Source organism: Mobula hypostoma, chromosome 11 (assembly GCF_963921235.1).
Source record: "Mobula hypostoma chromosome 11, sMobHyp1.1, whole genome shotgun sequence".
Lineage (NCBI taxonomy): Eukaryota > Metazoa > Chordata > Chondrichthyes > Myliobatiformes > Myliobatidae > Mobula > Mobula hypostoma.
Window position 1 is genome coordinate 41,771,081 of NC_086107.1, and position 19,712 is coordinate 41,790,792.

General features: G+C 39.3%; 1 protein-coding gene across 4 annotated transcripts in view; it reads right to left on the bottom strand.

The window, feature by feature from the left end:
- Positions 1 to 4,214: 4,214 nt before the first annotated feature.
- Positions 4,215 to 19,712, bottom strand: part of tub (TUB bipartite transcription factor) — a 361,133-nt gene continuing 345,635 nt past the window's right edge. For all 4 annotated transcript variants that reach the window (XM_063061893.1, XM_063061894.1, XM_063061892.1 and 1 more), the window contains 2 exons: positions 18,735 to 18,906; positions 4,215 to 11,195 (listed from right to left, as the gene is read on the bottom strand). In XM_063061893.1, coding sequence (XP_062917963.1) covers positions 11,062 to 11,195; positions 18,735 to 18,906 — 306 coding nt within the window. In that variant the 3' untranslated portion in view covers positions 4,215 to 11,061. The remainder of the gene's footprint in view (positions 11,196 to 18,734; positions 18,907 to 19,712) is intronic.

A 19,712-nucleotide genomic window follows, 5' to 3' on the forward strand; every position in this document is an offset into this window, starting at 1 on the left:
GAAACAGCCCACAAACTTGTAGAGCCACAGAAATATAGGGCAGAAGAGCTCAGAAATAGGTCTTTAGTCCAACACATTAATGACAACCTTTTTTCCCACTTACTTTTGCCTGCATTAGGAGCATATCCTTCTATAGCATGCCTATTTAACTGTCTGTGTCAATGCCTCTTAAACTTAATAATAGTATCTGATTCCACAATAATCTCTGACAGCAGGTTTCTTAATCACAAATGGCTTTCTGGTTTCTAGTTCCAGATTTAGTTTTCCGTAATCTTTGAAGGTGCTGGATTAAAGGGATATTGCATCCACTGAGGTACCCTTCACCTATCCAAGAAGTCTGCCAAAGTGACATATTGTCTTTCTTTCTTTCTCTCTTTCTCTCTCTCTCTCTCTCTCTGTCAGAGAAAGAAAAACTAGCTAAAGATTAGGTCTCCTTCAAGAGTTGAGCCATACAAGATGAGCGAGGTCTTCTTAGCTGCATTTACTGTATATTTACTGGATGTTAGCGAACTTGGGACAAAAGAACGATGATGTCCTGTAAAATATCCAGATTACTAAAGAGGGGTTGGTGGTCTCGAGGCACATGGGACTGAATAGATCCCTGTGCCACACCAAGTGTACCCTAGGACACTGTGGGAAACAAGGGAAGAATTTGCTGAGGCCCTGGCAGACTTTTGTATCTTCCTTAGCCCTCGCTGAGGCACTGGAAGACTGGAAGTTGGTAAATATAGTACACAAATGCGATAACAGCTGCAAGGACGAGCCAGGGGACTACAGACCAGTGAACTTAACATCAGTTGCTCAATAGGATTGTGAGGGAAAGGAACTATTTGCATTGAAAAGGCAAGGGATGATTCAGGATAGTGAGCATGGCTTATGTGTGGGAAATCACGTTTTGAATTCAGTCAAATTTTTTTGAAGAGGTGACCAATAAGGTCAGGGGAGTAGACGTTATCTACATGGACTTCAGCAAGCCTTTTGACAAGATCCCACATGATACACTGGTCTGAAAGGTGAGAGCACATGGTGAGTTAGACAGCTGGTTGAGAAAAAATTGGCAGTGTGAGGAGTCAAGCAGTGGAGGATCGGAAGCCATTGACCGCTGGTTTACCACAGGTTTTGATTGTTGGCCCCTCGCTGTTTATCACACAGATATATTAACAATTGGATGGGAATATCTTTGGCATGCTTAGTAAGTTTTCAAATGACACCAAAATAGGTGTAGGCTATAGTGATGAATGCTGTCTAAGGTTTGAATAGAAACTAGATTAACTAGGAAAGCGGTAAAGAAATGGCAGTTGGAATTCAAGTCAGACGAGTGTAAAGTAATGCATTTTTCTGAAGTTAAGCCAGAGCACAACTTTCACAGTAAATGACAACGGCCTTGGGGAACATAGTAGGAGAGACCTAGGAGAACAAGTAGATAGTTAGTGACAGTGGCAACTCTGATAGACAAGGTGGAAAGAAGGCGTATGGCATGCTTGTCTTCGTCAAAAGGGACAGTGAGAATAAGATTTGGAACATCATGTTTAAACGGTGTAGGGCATTAGTGAGACCATAGCTGGAATATTGCGTCCAATTCCGTTCACCATTCCACAACAGATGTGATTAAGCTAGAGTGGGTGTAGAAGATATTCACAAGATGTGGCCTGGAGTGGAGGTCTTCAGTTATGAGGGACTGGATAGGCTGGAACTGGTTTCCTTGGAGTGAATGAGGCTGACAGGTGATCAGAGGTAATTATAATCAGTCTTTTTACCCAGGGGAGGGACCATAACACCAGAGGGCGTAGCTTTAAGGTGAGAGGGGAAAGATTTAAAGGAGACCAGGGTGTACGATGGGGTTTAGAGTGTAGGAGAAAGGTTTATTTCACATGGAGGGCGGTGGATATATGGAACAGGGTAGTAGAGGAAATGTTAGAGGTGAGTACAATTAAAATATTTAATTGACAATTGGACAGATTTATTAATAGGAACAAACTAGAGGGATATGAGCCAGATGCTGGCAAAAGCAACAAGCTCAGGACGGCATCTTGACTAGCATGGACAAGTTGGACCGAAAGGCCTGTATCCATGCTATATAAATCTATGGCTTTATTACCACGCTTACTTTCTGCTTGGCTTGAACAGCAATAGGCTTATAAATTACATCTAGCAGAATATGGAAATGTTATATTTGTGATGGAAGTTCTGTGATATTATCTGTAAATGCATTTGGAACACTACCTAGTTATATTAGAAGTAGAAATTGTGAATTTTATCCAGTATTGGGAAATAAAGATTATTAGCTGACAAGAGAAAAATGCTTCTTAGTTTATTTTACTTACTGGGTTTAGCCACAGGGTGGCGACTGCAACCTGTTAAGTACAACAGCAGAAGCTCGTTCTTCTGCAATTACTGTATCATTACCAATTTTCCTCGAGTTCTTTAGCACTCTCATGGCAAAAGTAATGTTCTGTATGCATTGTAAAAGGAGTAAGTACTTATTGAATTCATCATAATGAGAATAGTTATTGTTGGATTTTATGTTAACTCTGAATTACTTTTAGTCTCTTGGTATATCCATACATTTCAATAAGTGTGTAATTTAGTTGGAACAGTAATTGGAAATAGAATGATCCCTGTCTCATCTCATTTAGTAGGAAACACAATAAAATGTGAATTAGCCATTGTTGTAAGTGTATCTTTCCAAAGAGAACAAATAATATTATTAGAGAAAGGAAATGACAATTTGGAGAAAGTATATTAGTATCGTGTAGTTTAACACTGGCAGAAAGTGGGTTTATCAATTTTACTTTCAGAATAGAAAGCAAACCCAACTGTTAGTTTTACCCTCTACCCTAATAATTTTCCATTGATACTGGTGGTGAGTAGCTTGGGATGTGATATTAAGCTGGCATTCCACACAATTCTAAGGAAATAAAGTTCTTTATCAATTTTTACTTAATTATCCTACAATGTCAAATTATCATGGTTAGTTACATCTGGCATAAAACTACAGATTATCCTGACATATTACTACAAAGTAAAAGATTTATGATTAATTTTTTCACTTGTAAAGATCAATACTGCTTTGCACCATTCAGTCTTCTGAGGAAAACTAACTGGTCAAACATTCTCTGGGATGAATAGAGAAAATGTTGGAGATTCTCAGCCAATCCGGTAACACCTAGGCAAAGAAAGCGGAGGTTCATTTACCGGAAACATTAACTCTGTTTCACTTCCACAGATACTGTGATTTGCTGAGCCAGAACTTCTGGTTTTCATTCCTGATTTCTCCAACATTTTCTGTTTTCTTAAAATCAGAATTGTATTAGAATATTTCTGTTCAAGTTGGTGCCAGCGGAAGATTCCTCAGGTGACATCTTCTAGATAGCCAACTCTTCAGTTATTTCACTTTCTCTACGTTTTCTGTTTGCTCTTTTTGTTTTGATTGTGTTTCAGAAACTGTTGGAGCCTGTGACATGCCATTTGGAATTTGATCAAATGATCTAGCACTCTGGCTGCCATTTTCCGGACAGCGATCTGTTCCTTTCTGTGCAAGGGCGGGGTTGGGTGCTCGGCCTTTGTGTCAGTTTTGTGTTTTTTTTTCATGTGGGGGTGGGATTGATGTCTTTTCTTTCAACAACTCCCCCAGTTTTTCTGTACTTCATGGCTATCTGAAGAAGACGAATTACAGAGTTAACCTTGCATACTTTGACAATAAAATGAACCTTTGAGCCTTTAGAATTGCCCAGCAATTTCTGTTTTTATTTTAATTTTCTCCAGCATTTTTTTAATTTCAGATTTCTTGTCTCTGCAACCTTTTGCTTTTCAAGATTCTTCTGGGATAGCATGGGAATTAATATCACATCCCAAACTACTCACCACCATTTTCAATGGAGAGTTATTGGGATAGAGGGGAAGACTAAAATAAGTTGGGTTAAACTTACCTAATTTTATTTCTATATAAAACAGCTACAGAGCTTTCTTAAGCCATAAAATTGATACCATCATGTTAAACTGAGTAAAAGTTCATGCTTGATGGCCAGTCCTCAATAAAAATTATTTGTCACTACAGTATTTGTACTAATTTCCACACATCCAGTCTTATTGATTTATTTGTGATTATAGTTGCTATATCATTTATATATGATAAAAAGTCATTTTTTTCTAAAATTCATAAAAGACAATGGGAGATTGACTGTATTTTATATACAAACTTTAATGTAATCCATTAAAACACCATTTTTTCAAAATTATTTATTTAAAAACTCCATTCAACAAGTATCTTTACATGACAAAGAACACTGTTATTTATCTTTAACTTATAAACAAAACTGATCCCAATAAATGGTACTCAACTTCTTTAGACGTGTTGTTTAGGCAAATAAAATTTGATACTTTAGTCCTACTAAATATGCAATTGTACCCTGGTAGTGCAGACAGACTGCAGGAAGAAGCATGATGATAAAATTACAACTGACTCGATAAAAAGTGAAGTCAACTTTAAACATACATCACAGAATCAGAACACGAGTTGTTTTTATAATGAGTTTTACATAAAAATGTTTCATGATATAACAATCAGACCATGTCTTGTAGACCTCAGCTAAAATAATCATAAGCCACGTACTCTGACAAGACAAAGCAGGAATCCTTCACTTGAGTGAGGTGTGCAATTATGCACATCGTTTCACCTTAAAGTTTTAGCACACTGTACAAGGTTATGATACGTAGGAATATCATGAAATTCATTGGAGTACATCGATCATTTGATTATTTCATAATTATAACACAAAATAAAACATCTGAGTACATGATTTCTTTACATGAAAAAAAACAGTAAATATTCCATACATGTTAGCAGGTAGCAGCACATATCTCACTGTGCAAAGCTGCACATGCAGAACAACATGCATGCTCTGTTTTACTGTTGAACACCAATATCTTCCAAAGCAAAGTCAGCGGCTGATGTGCTCAATTTGTGTAAAAGGTATCACAATCATGAAGATATTAACTTCATTTGAGTGAGTTAAGCAAATCTACTAAAATGACAGCATTCTATACTAAATCTTGCACTTTAACAAGGCCATAATTATTTATAAAGATCACATCTCCCAAATATATATTTCCATTTTGCAAATGAGCTCTCTTGCTCTACGAACAAATTAGCTACATTCAAAACCAACTTCTCCTTGTTTTTCTCCCCCTGTGAAGTCTGCACTAATGAGGTTGCTGCAAGCAAATGAGAAAAGTATAGAAACAGAATGGGTCAGAAACCTTTTGAGAGTATTCTAAATCTTTAATCTTTTCTGACCTGTTGCAGTATAAAGAACACAAGGAGTAAATCTGCAAACAATCAGAAAGGACAAGATTAAAATGAATATTAGGCACTAGCTGTGCCCCTATAATTACACTCGCCTATTTGAGTCAGAAAGTGTGCATTCAAGTCTCACTCCAGAGAATTAAGCACAAAGGTTACACTGCACTGTCAGACTTGCTATCTTAAGTAGGATGAAGTAAGCTCGTATATAACAAAGCATTGACTTGTTGGGTAGATCATGTTTCTGCACTGTTAGTACTATGTTACAAGATTAGTAACTGGGGAGATAATCTACTTAATTTGATATAAAAGAAAATTTACATAATGTGATGAGCAATGGGGTGTTAATTTGGTGCTCTGTTAAATCATTTGAGAGCTGGGTACCACCTCAGGTTCAACATAAGTAATTGAATTTGTTATGTGCAAAGTGGAATACTTCTAAGCTATAGTTATACCATTAAGTTCTTTTCTTGTTCATAATTTAGTGCTCACATCGTACCATGAACAAAGGAACATGGTAACTCTTTCCTGAGAGGGATCACTACGAAATGCTGTTGGAAGATTGGAGGATGGCTACTGTTATGCCTTTGTTGAAGAAGGGTAGCAAAGATAAATAGGGAACCAGAGGCCAATGAGTCTTATGTCAGTGGTGGGAAAGTAATAGAAAGGGACTGAAAAGACTAGGTGTATTTGCATTTGGAACTGCAAAGACTAATCAGGGATAGTCAGCATGCCTTTGTGCATGGGAACCCATGTCTCCTGAATTTGAGGTTTTTTCGGAGATGGTCACCAACAAGATTGACAAAGGCAGCAAGATAAATGATGTCCACATGGATTTTAGCAGATGTGACTTTTACACAGTCCTACATGAAAGGCTGGTCTGTGATGTTAGAACATGTGGAACCTAAGGTCAAAGCAACACTCACAACACGCTGGACGAACTCAGCAGGTCGGGCAGAATCCGTGGAAACAATCAGTCAACGTAGCCAATTGGATATAAAATCAGCTTTGCTGATAGGAGGAGCTGGCTTGTTTTTCAGATTGAAGGCCTATGACTAGTGGTAGCATTTTCTCCCTCCTTTATAACTTCTCCCTGTAAAGGTACCTTATTATAAGGACTAAAATCAGCGCAGAAAACTGTGAATACCTCAGTATGAAGAAGCAGATGAATTGGCTATTAGTGAGGAAATTCTCCAATTCCTATAACCGTATAACAAGTACAGCACGGAAACATGCCGAACGCTTACTCTCACCTAGTCCGACTGACCTGCGCTCAGCCCATAACCCTCCATTCCTCCCGTCCATATAGCTATCCAATTTTACTTTAAATGACAATATCGAACCTGCCTCTACCACTTCTGCTTAAACTTGAAATTGATATCTACACAGCCCCCTGTGAGTATACTTGCCTGAACATTTTCCTGTGTCATCTATTTATTTATTTTAGAGATAAAGCACGAAGTAGGCCCTTCTGCCCCTTTGTGACACACAAACCCCGACAATCCTGATTCAACCTTAATCCAATCACGGGACAATTTACAATGACCAACTAACCTACCTGCTACATCTTTGAGCTGTGGGAGGAAACCGGAGCACCCGGGGAAAACCCTCGCATTCCACGGGGAGGTCGTACAGACTCCTTATAGGGAAGGCGCTGATATTGAACTCTGATACCCCGAGCTGTAATCGCATTGCATTAACCACTACGCTACCACTTGCAAATAAAAACTGCTGGAGGAACTGAGCTGGCGAGACAGTTTCTGCAGAGTCAGCATTTCAGGTCCTAATTTCCTAATGCTCCACAGATGCTGCTTGACCTGCTGAGTACCTCCAGCAATTTATACTTTTGCTCCTGGTTCCAGCATCTGTAGTCTTCCTTTTTGTCTCCATTTGTCCATTTTTCTGATAATTCTTTTTAACATTCTGATAATGGTTTCTACATATTCAACATTAGAGTCATATAAGGTGCCAAACATTTACTGTATAATTTAAATAATGCTCCCACTCTTCATGGATGAATTGTTTGTGAGGTTCTGTTTTATAATCACATCCCTCCCCTTATTTCTTATAGAATTGAACCTGTATATTATAGTGGTGATTTCAGAGATTTTCAAGGTGCCCAGCTGATGTTTATATCCATACCCATATCCATGTCCCAACACATTCAGTAACAAGTGAAACGCTGCCCTCCATACAATTTTTGTGGTCAAAGCATTAAGTATAATGCATTATTGTTGTGCACTCAAAAAGTTTGCACCAAATTGTTGATCCAATATTTTAACAGAGATATTAATATATTTAAAATTAATGTTTATTGCAGGTAAAAGAACCTAATATGTATACAAGTTTTGTCCAACAATATTACTGTCTAGAATGACCAATGTCCAATTCTCAAACATTTAAGACCCTGAAAATTAATCCAACTCATTACTACCACATGATGGTAACTCATTTAATGTTTGAGTTCAATTCAAGTAAAAAAAATTGATACTTTTAAGAGATCAGTAATTGATTTAATGGTGCATACTTCTTCCACCCCCCCAGGTGCCTGCATGCATGTCACACCATTACACTCTGTTCCCCGGCAAATTTTCTTTGCAGACCCTCAAATTCAGCAATAAAATGGACTAATCAGAGAAGTCTCAAATTTCAGATATAACAATACTGAGCAAATCCTTCTGCCGTATTACTAGTGCCAGACCTGGAGAATAGTGAAATTTTGACAATTTCTTGAATTTTTCAAGATACTTAAAGGACAGAGCTTTGCACAGCAAAACAAATATCATCTTCCATGGCAACAGATCCACAAATTCGTTGAACAAGAGTTATCAAATATATAGAATTACTCAAAAGTTCAGGTAACACCCATCGAGAACTGATAACAGTTTTAAAAGAGGTAAGTGGCTAGCCCAGACCGTTGGAGTCTAGCTGAGGTCCACAAAATAGACACCAACGAGTTAGCTACTATGTTTTCCTCTTGGATTAAAGTGGGTAATATATTCACATGGATGAAACATAGCCAGGCAGTCCTTGTTAAGAAGTCTGACAACAATGAAAATTTTTAATCTGTGGACAACTGGCAACCTAACACCATTGCATCAATTATTTTGAGATTATTCTCCAAAATATCGCCCAAGAGGAAGTTGGATGTGGTTGTCTTAAATTGTCATCAAAATGGATTTATCACGGCTACCCTAGCTGTAATGAGAATATTGATATTTTATATAATTTAATGAAGGGGGCCAAGAGAAAACAGAAAGCTGCCATATTTATAGATTTATATAAAGTTTTTGACTTGGTTAGCCAGAGACTTATTGTTAAATTTCTGGGCCTGATGGGAGTTTTTGCTGATTTTGTGGACCTCATTTCAGATACATACACAGACTCCTACACTTTTATTGAGAATGGCAAGGTCAAGTTTGGGCCCATTCTTATCTTAAGAGGGTCTTAAGCAAGATGCTTTCCTCTTGTACCACATTGACCTTTGCTGATAACGTGGCCTTTGTGAGTGATTCTCGCAAGGGTATGTCTAAAATTCTCAAGTTTTCTTGGCAACATTTTTGCAAGAAACCAGGTCTTGATGTTAATCTTGATACACTGCAGGCTTTTTTATGGTGAGTAAAAATAAGGTATTAGTTTTCAATGTCATCACTAAGTAGCTCTTTAACAAAGGTGAGATTCATTTTTTAACCCATGTAGTGTAAAAAAAATACCTTGGAGCTAGGATTGACTCCTGGGTAGTGGGTTCCAGTCAGGAATGGATTGGTAAACTCAAGGGATGGGGAAGTTCTCTTGAGAACTTGGCTTAAGCCAACCCAAAAGGTTAAGATTTTTAAAGTGTACACCATCCTGACTGTACTATTGTTTGATTTTAAATAAGATTTCCAACACCACATTGCTACAGTGTCAAATTAGGTGGGACGAGCAGTTGCTTCATGAAAGAACCTTTACACTTCCCCAATGGTAGTAATGATGTTTTCTTTATATAGTGAGAAAATCTAAAGACAGGATGATGTGTCTGAGTTTCCAATTTGCTAGGATTGTGATTGAAGATGAAATTGATAATTATGAGCAATTAGACTGTCTCGATGCCACCTGTTATCTAAATGATGTCATTACAGATGAAGATGGGCAAATCATCTAGGTGAAATTAACCCTATCTTTCAACAGACTTAATATTTCAAGTTGAGGACTCTTTGTTACTGGGAAAGAGAGCTTAATAATGGCTTCATCAATGGCCTTTCACCGCAGCTTATCATGGTAATGGGTAAATTAATCATGACTTCACCAACAGCCTATTGTATATATTCCTGTGGCCCATATCTTACTCACCTTCTTGAAAATTTAAAATCAACATTCTCCTAGTTCTGTTGAAGGGTCTTCAACCTAAATAATAACCACTTCTCTTCATTGATGCTACCTGACCGACTGAACGTTTCCAGCATTTTCTGTTGTTATTTCAGATTTCCAGCTTCTGCATTTATGCAACCTTAATAGAATTCTGTAGGTTGTTCAGCAGAGAAACAGGCCACGTGATCTATGCTTCTCATGAACTTTCATCAGTTTGAATTCATATAACTTATATGACTTTATAACTTATTTCTGTCTCCTTCATGTATTTGCCTGGGTGTCCCTGAAATCCAGCCACTCCAACCACCTTATAAACTTTTTGTGATTTGTTTTCCACAATCTATATTTACTCTGTGTCAATAATCGGTGTGCTTTAGCACTAGAATTCAGCACTATGGCTCTACATTAATCCAGACACATATCATCACTTGTGAATTTCATCTACTTTCAGATTTGATTGAAGAATTCACTTCTTATGAAATATAATGTGTAATCTCAACCAGTTTTGCAATCTTTTTCATTCAGAATTCCAGTCCCATTAAGTATAACTGATTTTCAACTTCTTTTATTTGTTTTTATTTTCTGTATTGTTACTATTCTAGTATTATTTTGACCCATCAGAGAACAGGATAATTCTATTTTCAACAGTGTCGGCACTAAGAATGTACATATAACAAATGGCATAATTAAATGCAGTCTCTCTTTCTTCCTGCCTCATTCTCAATATGAGCAGAGAAATTCCTCATTCCCAATTACGTTATCATTTAAATAAGATCAAGCCAAAAGAGATAAAAAAAAGCAGACAATAAATTAAAAGGCATGTAGAAGTTAATTAGAATAATTTAAAACTGTTTAACTCTTAAAATAAGTCCTGATGTTTAACATCTTTAATCACCTGAAATAAAATTATTACTGCATTGAATCAGCAGACGTGACATACATTTCTGACCAATCTGTAAAGAACAATCTGAATAGATTTCAGAAATGACATAAAGGTTAGTACTTGGAAGGAAAACCTGCTGATCTTTCTCTTTTGGTCTGACTCAACACCCTCTGGATTTTATAGCTGCCTTTTCACCTCATAAGTTTTCTTTTTCTTTTAAAGACAATGTTCCATGTCAACGATTCATGCAAAATGACTGTCAGTGCATAAAAATGGACTGAGCACAGAACTATGTGTGCTTTTAAAAAAAATTAAAAATGCAAAGCAGCTCCATGTTTCATTAAAATATTTAAATTGGGATTCAAATTTGGACTTAGGACCTTGGTGTAATTTTAGTCATCTTTTTACATAAAAATGTATGATATTAAAGATGAATTATATCTTACTGTAATTTGCAACCAAGACGTAGAAGCAAAGAAAGTAAGTTTCTCGTTGAAGCACTGAGGAAAGAACTTTGATTGCACCATTATTCACAAGCTAGTTTGCTATCGAAGCTTGACAGAGCAATCGCAAATGCTTGCAGTGCACACATTGGGTAGTTGTAATCCATGGTAAAGACATCTTCTGCTACTCGGCCAAACTGCATCACTATATAATCCGCTAAAAAAAAAAGCATATCAAACAATTGGTTATTTTGAGACTAAATACTTCACCATTTGCACCGTGAAGTGCCAACAATCACTCATATATGAGCTGCCATCCTCTACAGATCATTGTGAGCTTTATTGACAGCAAGCTTACAGAGAATGATGGATATCTGACAGAGTTACAGGACTGTAATCTAATCACAGAGTTCAGATGGTATAACAAACCATGAGAGCGAAGCTACACGACTTTATTAAAGAAATATAAAACCTTTGACAGATTACAGCCTAGAATTCATTTCTAGATGTTTGTTAGCTGTCAAAATCTACACTGTTTTCTTTATTTGACAAGTTTTAATTTGTTCTGAATTGTGTTCATTCTAGTAATGAACAGTGTATAACTTAATATGCCTTGGTGATCACAGAGGGGGATTGAGTATCTTTTGTTAAACATACTGAAGAATAAATTTATGTAATCCTGCTTCTTGCTGCACAACACTGAGGGTAAATAATTTGTTTATTGTAAAATACAATATCTGGACCCTTTAGTTATATATAATGAACAGAATGAGAATGGATTTGTTTAATAAGAGTTCGAGGGATAGAGTTTAAGATATGTAACAAAGTTATCTATCTGGCAGTATTAGCAAAACAGTCTTTTTAAATCTCTGCAATCCATTTTTCTCCACTACATGGATGACACAAGACTAAAGCAACAAAACAATAACAAGAAAATGGACTACCATCATAATGATGAAAGAACATTTCTGGTTCCTATTAGCAATTCTGTAAATATGTTTGTGAAATGTTCCTGTTGGTGGAGTTGTACAATTGTCAATGTATTGGAGGAACTAATTTTGAAATTGATTTGGTTGTGGAAGTTGGAAGACTTAAGTTATCCATTAACTAAGCGCACACTCATTTCTTCGGCAGTTTGAACAGGGCACAACTGTGCAAATGCGTGGTCGGCCCCTGAGACAGCGGGAGAGTTTAAAAAGAGAGCAGATTGAGAAGGGGCAGTCAGTTCTTCGGCAGTTTGAACGGGGCACGACTGCGCAAGTGCGTGGAAGTCGGCCCGTGAGACAGCAGGAAAGTTTAAAAAGAGAGCAGATTAACGGAGCGTGTGATGTAGTAGCGGATGATGGAGTAGTGGGAGACAGAGTAGGAAGACTTTGGCTCGAGAGGCTTCGGCGAGCAGAGGCTGAGGACGAGCTTGCTCCCAGTGAGGTAAGGCCGGGTAAGCTCCTTTAATTACTCTAATTAACATAGCAGTAGATAATGGAGGCAGCAGTTAGGGCAGTCGAGTGCTCCACATGCAATATGTGGGAAGTCAGGGCGAGTACAATTGTCCCTGATGACTACACCTGTAAAAGGTGCATCCAGCTGCAGCTCCTGACAAACCGAGTTAGGGAACTGGAGCTGGAGCTGCATGAACTTCAGATCATTCGTGAGGCAGAGGCAGAAATAAACAGGAGTTTCCGGGAGATAGTCACCCCTAAAAGTCAGGAGGCAGGTAGCTGGGTGACTGTCAGGAGAGGAAAGGGGAATAGACAGAATGAGCAGAGCACCTCTGTGGCCGTTCCCATCAATAATAAGTATACCGTTTTGGATACTGTTGGTGGGGACGACCTACCAGGGACAGGTTGCAGTGGTTACATCTCTGGCACTAAGTCTGGACCCTCAGAAGGGAAGGAGGGAAAGGAGGAGAGCAGTAGTGATAGGGGATTCAATAGTTAGGAGGACAGATAAGAGGTTCTGTGGAAGAGATCAAGAATCCCAGATGGTCTGTTGCCTCCCTGGTGCCAGGGTCCGCGATATCGCGGATCGAGTTCTCAGTATTCTCAAGAGGGAGGGTGAGCAGCCAGATGTCGTGATCCACGTAGGGACCAATGACGTGGATAGGAAGAAGGAAGAGGTTCTGCAAAGAGGATTTCAGGAGTTAGGTGCAAAGTTGAAGGACAGGATCTCCAGGGTTGCAATCTCAGGATTGCTACCCGTGCCACGTGCTAGTGAGGCTAGAAATAGGAAGATAATGCAGCTAAGTATGTGGCTAAGGGGTTAGTGCAGGAGGGAGGGCTTCATATTGCTGGACAATTGGGCCTTGTTCCAGGGAAGGTGGGACCTGAACCAATGGGATGCGTTGCACCAGAACTGGAGGGGGATTAACATCCTTGCGGGAAAGTTTGCTAGTGCTGCTCCGGGGGGTTTAAGCTAGATTTGCAGGGGAAGGGGAACCAGAGTGTTAGAGCAGGTAGTGAGGTGGAGGAGGATAAAGGTCATGAGAGAACTGCAAGTATAGTACGTGGAGTAAAGCCAGATCTAACATATAGAGAGGCTTTGAGGAAAGAGAAGCAGAATAAAGGGTGTAAAGGTAGTAAGGTAGAAGAGCTAAAGTGTGTGTACCTCAATGCAAGAAGCATCAGGAACAAAGGTGATGAACTGAGAGCTTGGATACATACATGGAATATGATGTAGTGGCCATCACAGAGACTTGGCTGGCACCAGGGCAGGAATGGATTCTCAATTTTCCTGGATTTCAGTGCTTTAAAAGGGGGGGGGGGAGGGGAGGAGGGGTGGCATTACTGGTCAGGGATACTATTGCAGCTACAGAAAGGGTGGGTAATGTAGCAGGATCCCCTTTTGAGTCAGTATGGGTGAAAGTTAGGAACAGGAAGGGAGCAGTTACTCTATTGGGAGTATTCTATAGGCCCCCTGGTAGCAGCAGAGACACCAAGGAGCAGATTGGAAGGCAGATTTTGGAAAGGTGTAAAAATAACAGGGTTGTTATCATCGGTGACTTTAACTTCCCTAGTATTGATTGGCACCCGATTAGTTCCAATGGTTTAGACGGGGCAGAGTTTGTTAAGTGTGTCCAGGACGGATTCCTGTCACAGTATGTTGACAGGCCGACTAGGGGGAAATACCATACTAGATCTAGTATTAGGTAACGAACCGGGTCAGGTCACAAATCTCTCAGTGGGTGAGCATCTGGGCGACAGTGACCACCGCTCCCTGGCCTTTAGCATTATCATGGAAAAGGACAGAATCAGAGAGGACAGGAAAATTTTTAATTGGGGAAGGGCAAATTATGAGGCTATAAGGCTAGAACTTGCGGGTGTAAATTGGGATGATGTTCTTGCAGGGAAATGTACTATGGACATATGGTCAATGTTTAGGGAACTCTTGCAGGATGCTAGGGATAAATTTGTCCCAGTGAGAAATAAAGAATGGTAGGGTGAAGGAACCATGGGTGACATGTGAGGTGGAGAATCTTGTCGGGTGGAAGAAGGCAGCATACATGAGGTTTAGGAAGCAAGGATCAGATGGGTCTATTGAGGAATATAGGGTAGCAAGAAAGAAGCTTAAGAAGGGGCTGAGGAGAGCAAGAAGGGGGCATGAGAAGGCCTTGGTGAGTAGGATAAAGGAAAATCCCAAGGTATTCTTCAATTATGTGAAGAACAAAAGGATGACAGAAGTGAAGATAGAACCCATTAGAGATAAAGATGGGAAGATGTGCCTGGAGGCTGTGAAAGTGAGCGAGGTCCTCAATGAATACTTCCCTTCAGTATTCACCAATGAGGGGGAACTTGATGATGGTGAGGACAATATGAGTGAGGTTGATGTTCTGGAGCATGTTGATATTAAGGGAGAGGAGGTGTTGGAGTTGTTAAAATACATTAGGACGGATAAGTCCCCAGGGCCTGACGGAATATTCCCCAGGCTGCTCTACGAAGCGAGGGAAGAGATTGCTGAGCCTCTGGCTAGAATCTTTATGTCCTCGTTGTCCACGGGAATGGTACCGGAGGATTGGAGGGAGGCGAATGTTGTCCCCTTGTTCAAAAAAGGTAGTAAGGATAGTCCGGGTAATTATAGACCAATGAGCCTTATATCTGTGGTGGGAAAGCTGTTGGAAAAGATTCTTAGAGATAGGATCTCTGGGTATTTAGAGAATCATGGTCTGATCAGGGACAGTCAGCATGGCTTTATGAAGGGCAGATCATATCTAACAAACCTGATAGAGTTCTTTGAGGAGGTGACCAGGCATATAGATGAGGGTAGTGCAGTGGATGTGATCTACTTGGATTTTTAGTAAGGCATTTGACAAGGTTCCACACGGTAGGCTTATTCAGGAAGTCAGAAGGCATGGGATCCAGGGAAGTTTGGCCAGGTGGATTCAGAACTGGCTTGCCTGCAGAAAGCAGAGGGACATGGTGGAGGGAGTACACTTGGATTGGAGGGTTGTGACTAGTGGTGTCCCACAAGGATCGGTTCTGGGACCCCTACTTTTCGTGATTTTTATTAACAACCTGGATGTTGGGGTAGAAGGGTGGGTTGGCAAGTTTGCAGACGACACAAAGGTTGGTGGTGTTGTGGATAGTGTAGAGGATTGTCGAAGATTGCAGAGAGACATTGATAAGATGCAGAAGTGGGCTGAGAAGTGGTAGATGAAGTTCAACCCGGAGAACTGTGAGGTGGTACAATTTAGAAGGACAAACTCCAAGGCAGAGTACAAAGTAAATGACAGGATACTTGGAAGTGTGGGGGAGCAGAGGGATCTTGGGGTACATGTCCACAGATCCCTGAAAGTTGCCTCACAGGTGGATAGGGTAGTTAAGAAAGCTTATCGAGTGTTAGCTTTCATAAGTCGAGGGATAGAGTTTAAGGGTCGCAGAGTAATGATGCAGCTCTATAAAACTCTGGTTAGGCCACACTTGGAGTACTGTGTCCAGTTCTGGTCGCCTCACTATAGGAAGGATGTGGAAGCATTGGAAAGAGTACAGAGGAGATTTACCAGGATGCTGCCTGGTTAAGAGAGTATGCATTATGATCAGAGATTAAGGGAGCTAGGGCTTTACTCTCTGGAGAGAAGGAGGATGAGAGGAGACATGATAGAGGTATGCAAGATATTAAGAGGAATAGATAGAGTGGACACCCAGCGCCTCTTCCCCAGGGCACCACTGCTCAATACAAGAGGACATGGCTTTAAGGTAAGGGGTGGGAAGTTCAAGGGGGATATTAGAGGAAGGTTTTTTACTCAGAGAGTGTTTGGTGCATGGAATGCACTGCCTGAATCAGTGGTGGAGGCAGATACACTAGTGAAGTTTAAGAGAGTACTGGAGGAATATGGAGGAATTTAAGGTGGGGGGTTATATGGGAGGCAGGGTTTAAGGGTCGGCACAACATTGTGGGCCGAAGGGCCTGTACTGGGCTGTACTGTTCTATGTTCTACACTCTTGTCCTATGAGACAGAGCACCATCGGCAATGGCAGTGTTCACTAAAGGAAGTCTTGCAGGTTGCCCAGAAAGTATTAAAGAAACCAACTGTCCCACCCGGATTCTCTGTACGGGGAGATAAATCCAGGGCAAGTCTGTGTGTGGTGAAAGGGATGTGGTCTTGGTGAAAGGGATGTGGTCTTACAGTATAGGGGTGAGAAAATGGTTAAGCCTTCTCACCAATGACACAGGAAAGCAATTCATAGGCATTATAATTCCTCCAGAAATAATTTACACCTGCCAAAAGTTATTACTAAAAATATAGGTAATATTAGTCTGATAAACCAAGTTTTTTTAATGCATTCTTTCAGTTCACAGGAGAACATCAAGAAAATATTTCAATTACTATCTTACTGCCTCGAGTAAGTAACCTAATTTTATCATGTGCGTAGGGTTAAAATAAAAAGTTCTGTAATTGCAAGACCATAATTTTCTGTAATCTGGTGTTATTTTGTGGTGATACCATTAATAGCTATGTTCAGCTATCGGGCTGTAACACACCCAGCATTGTGAGTATCAGTGCAGGACTAAGTTATTTATAATCAATGATTTCATTGAAGTGACAGAATGTGGTGCACCTAAATTTGTGGACAGTACAACAACTGACAGGAATATATAAAGAAAATTCAAAGAAGCTGCATGGTGATACAGCTGGGCACAAGGCAGAATATTGATGTGCTACAGTTTTCGTTTCCTTACCCATTGAAGGATATCCTTGCCTTTACATGAAAATGGTTCACTCAACTGGTTTCTGGTATGACAGGATCATACAGAGGAGAGACTTTTGGGCAGCCTTTGCTACCTGAAGTCTAGAAGAATGAAAGCTGATATTGAAACATGCAAAGTTTTTTGGGCTTGGCAAGGAAGATGCAGAGGAGTTGTTTCCCCTTCCTTTGAAGTAGAGCCATGGAAGGGGATATTCATTTAGCAGTGAAAAAAGTAGAATTTCTTTCTTCTAATGATTTTGAATCTTTGGAATTTTCAGTTTCAGGGTTATAGAGATTCTATTGTTCAACTTTCTCATGAATCAGATCAATAAATTGTTGGATAATCAGAGAATCTAATTTGGGATAGATCTTACTGAATGACAGAACAGACTTAAAAGGCTGAACTGTGTACTCCCCCATGTGTTTTTTTAAGTTATTGTTGAAATATTAATTTATTCCAAATGTTTTTTTCTTTGTGAAAACCTTAGGGCTATGGGTAGTACTCTCCACTCAGGAATGGAAACAAAATGTTACATGTTCTGTAACTATATGTGAAAGGCCATGAGATTATGCTGACTAATATTTATCCTCAATCAGAAATGCCAAAAGAGATCGGTAAACTGATCTCTTAATGCTTTCGTGGGATTTTGCTGAGTGACTATTTATTATAGTTATATGCAAAAGCATCCTCCCTTTGGAAGCTATTAATTGGCCAAGAAAGACAGCAGGATGTCCTGCGTGCGTTGAACCTATAAATATATAATTTATATTTATCTAAATTTATTCTCATTGATAGTGGGAAGGGTACATGGTTATTAGCAGCAATTACTGGATACATTTCTGTTGGATATGGGATGCTGCATCTATAGCTCTGCTAAACTTGATGGTATCAAAACAAAGACAGGTGCGCAGAACAAGGTTTGGCTGCTGAAGAGCTTCCATTTATCATTGGTGGGCCAGAAAGGATGGGCAAGAACTTCTAAGAATTACCTTTCAGGCAGCCTATGAACACAGTTCTCTCCAGGTTCTCAAAAGTTCTCACAGTTCTTAGTGAATGTTTATCCTTTACACTTGAATGTTCAATGGTAAAGCCAAAGATATCTGGGTCCAAATCTATTTGGAACCATTCTGAAGGACTCAAAGCTGTCTATAGGTTTGTGCCAATGGGGGAATAGCAGTTACTTTTCCATTACATCAGCAACATCCAGAATTTTGGATCTCTTCTGCATCAAGCATAAAGTCAGTCTTGTTTCATATCACTTTGATATCTAGTATTATTTCTTCCAGAATTATACATGCAATTTAATGCAACAATTTTATCATTGTTAGCAACATGCACAAGTCAACAATTTGTTGTTTAAGGTGGAAGCGCAGATGCTAGTAATGGAAATTAAGTACATGAAGGAAGAGAATAATGCGCTAAATTGAATGCAAATGTCCATTGTTAAAACAACAACGTTACAACTTTAATATAATGTTTAATCTTTTGTAATGGAGTATAGATCCACAGGTCCCATTTAGTACAGTGCTTAAGTAACTATTCATTGTAATTATCTCTTAAAGTTTCTACTTACGGTCATTATCATGAATAATTTGGAAATTCTTCACAGAGGCCTGTGTAACTCGACCATGAAAATTAAGGACATAGGATTGTGTGTCATCATTCCATACTGGGGTTTTGTTGTGTAGCTCAATTACACTCTCTGTGTTTTTGTTCTGCCAGCGTGCCAGCAAGGTTTCATGCTCCTTCATAAAAACAGAAATTAGCTGGTAACGTGTGATGTCAAAGGTTGATTCAAGAATCTAAAATAAAGTCAATCATTGATGAGTGAACAGGTCTAACATCAGCTCAACATCTGGGCTATGGGAGGTGAAGAAAACAGATTTTTGACATCCATGATTTATAAAGTATTCCTCTCAGAAAAATTTAAAGCTAGCACTTTCTTACAATATTTATCACAAATGGCATGTGAAATCTAACTCCATGCTCATCCTCCCCAATATCCTCATGCACAACCCACTGCAGTCAACACCAGATGTTCAGGGAGGAGTAAAAGAAAATAGCACAGATAATGAACAGAAGAGTGTCAGAAACTAGGTTACTGGCCAAGCTCAGCCAACTATTTCCTGGATCTGCCCCGCCACAAAACTCATTGTGGAGTCAGATTGCAGATCAATGGCCTCTGATCTGATATCACTCCAAGAGGTCACCCATTTCAACAGGAATTGTAGAGCTTTACGGAGAAGGGTGAGCATGTTTTCAATTATCTGTGCTTTGTTTACTTCTTAATTACATAAATCTGTTTAATCTATTAATTTTATTTATCTTTTTACTAAATTTTACCTTCAGTTTGTCATAGATAGTCTGTCTAGATATTAGCAACACTGAACTCCAAGCCAGATTGTATTCAATGGCCACTATATTCAGTTGGCGTGTGGCAGTTTAAATGACTGTAATCCATGTATGCTCTGTGAAATTCACAAATCCTGTATTTGGTGACAGGTTTGGAACTTTAAACCTTTTGGTTTGGTTTGCCACTGGACTCCTTGGT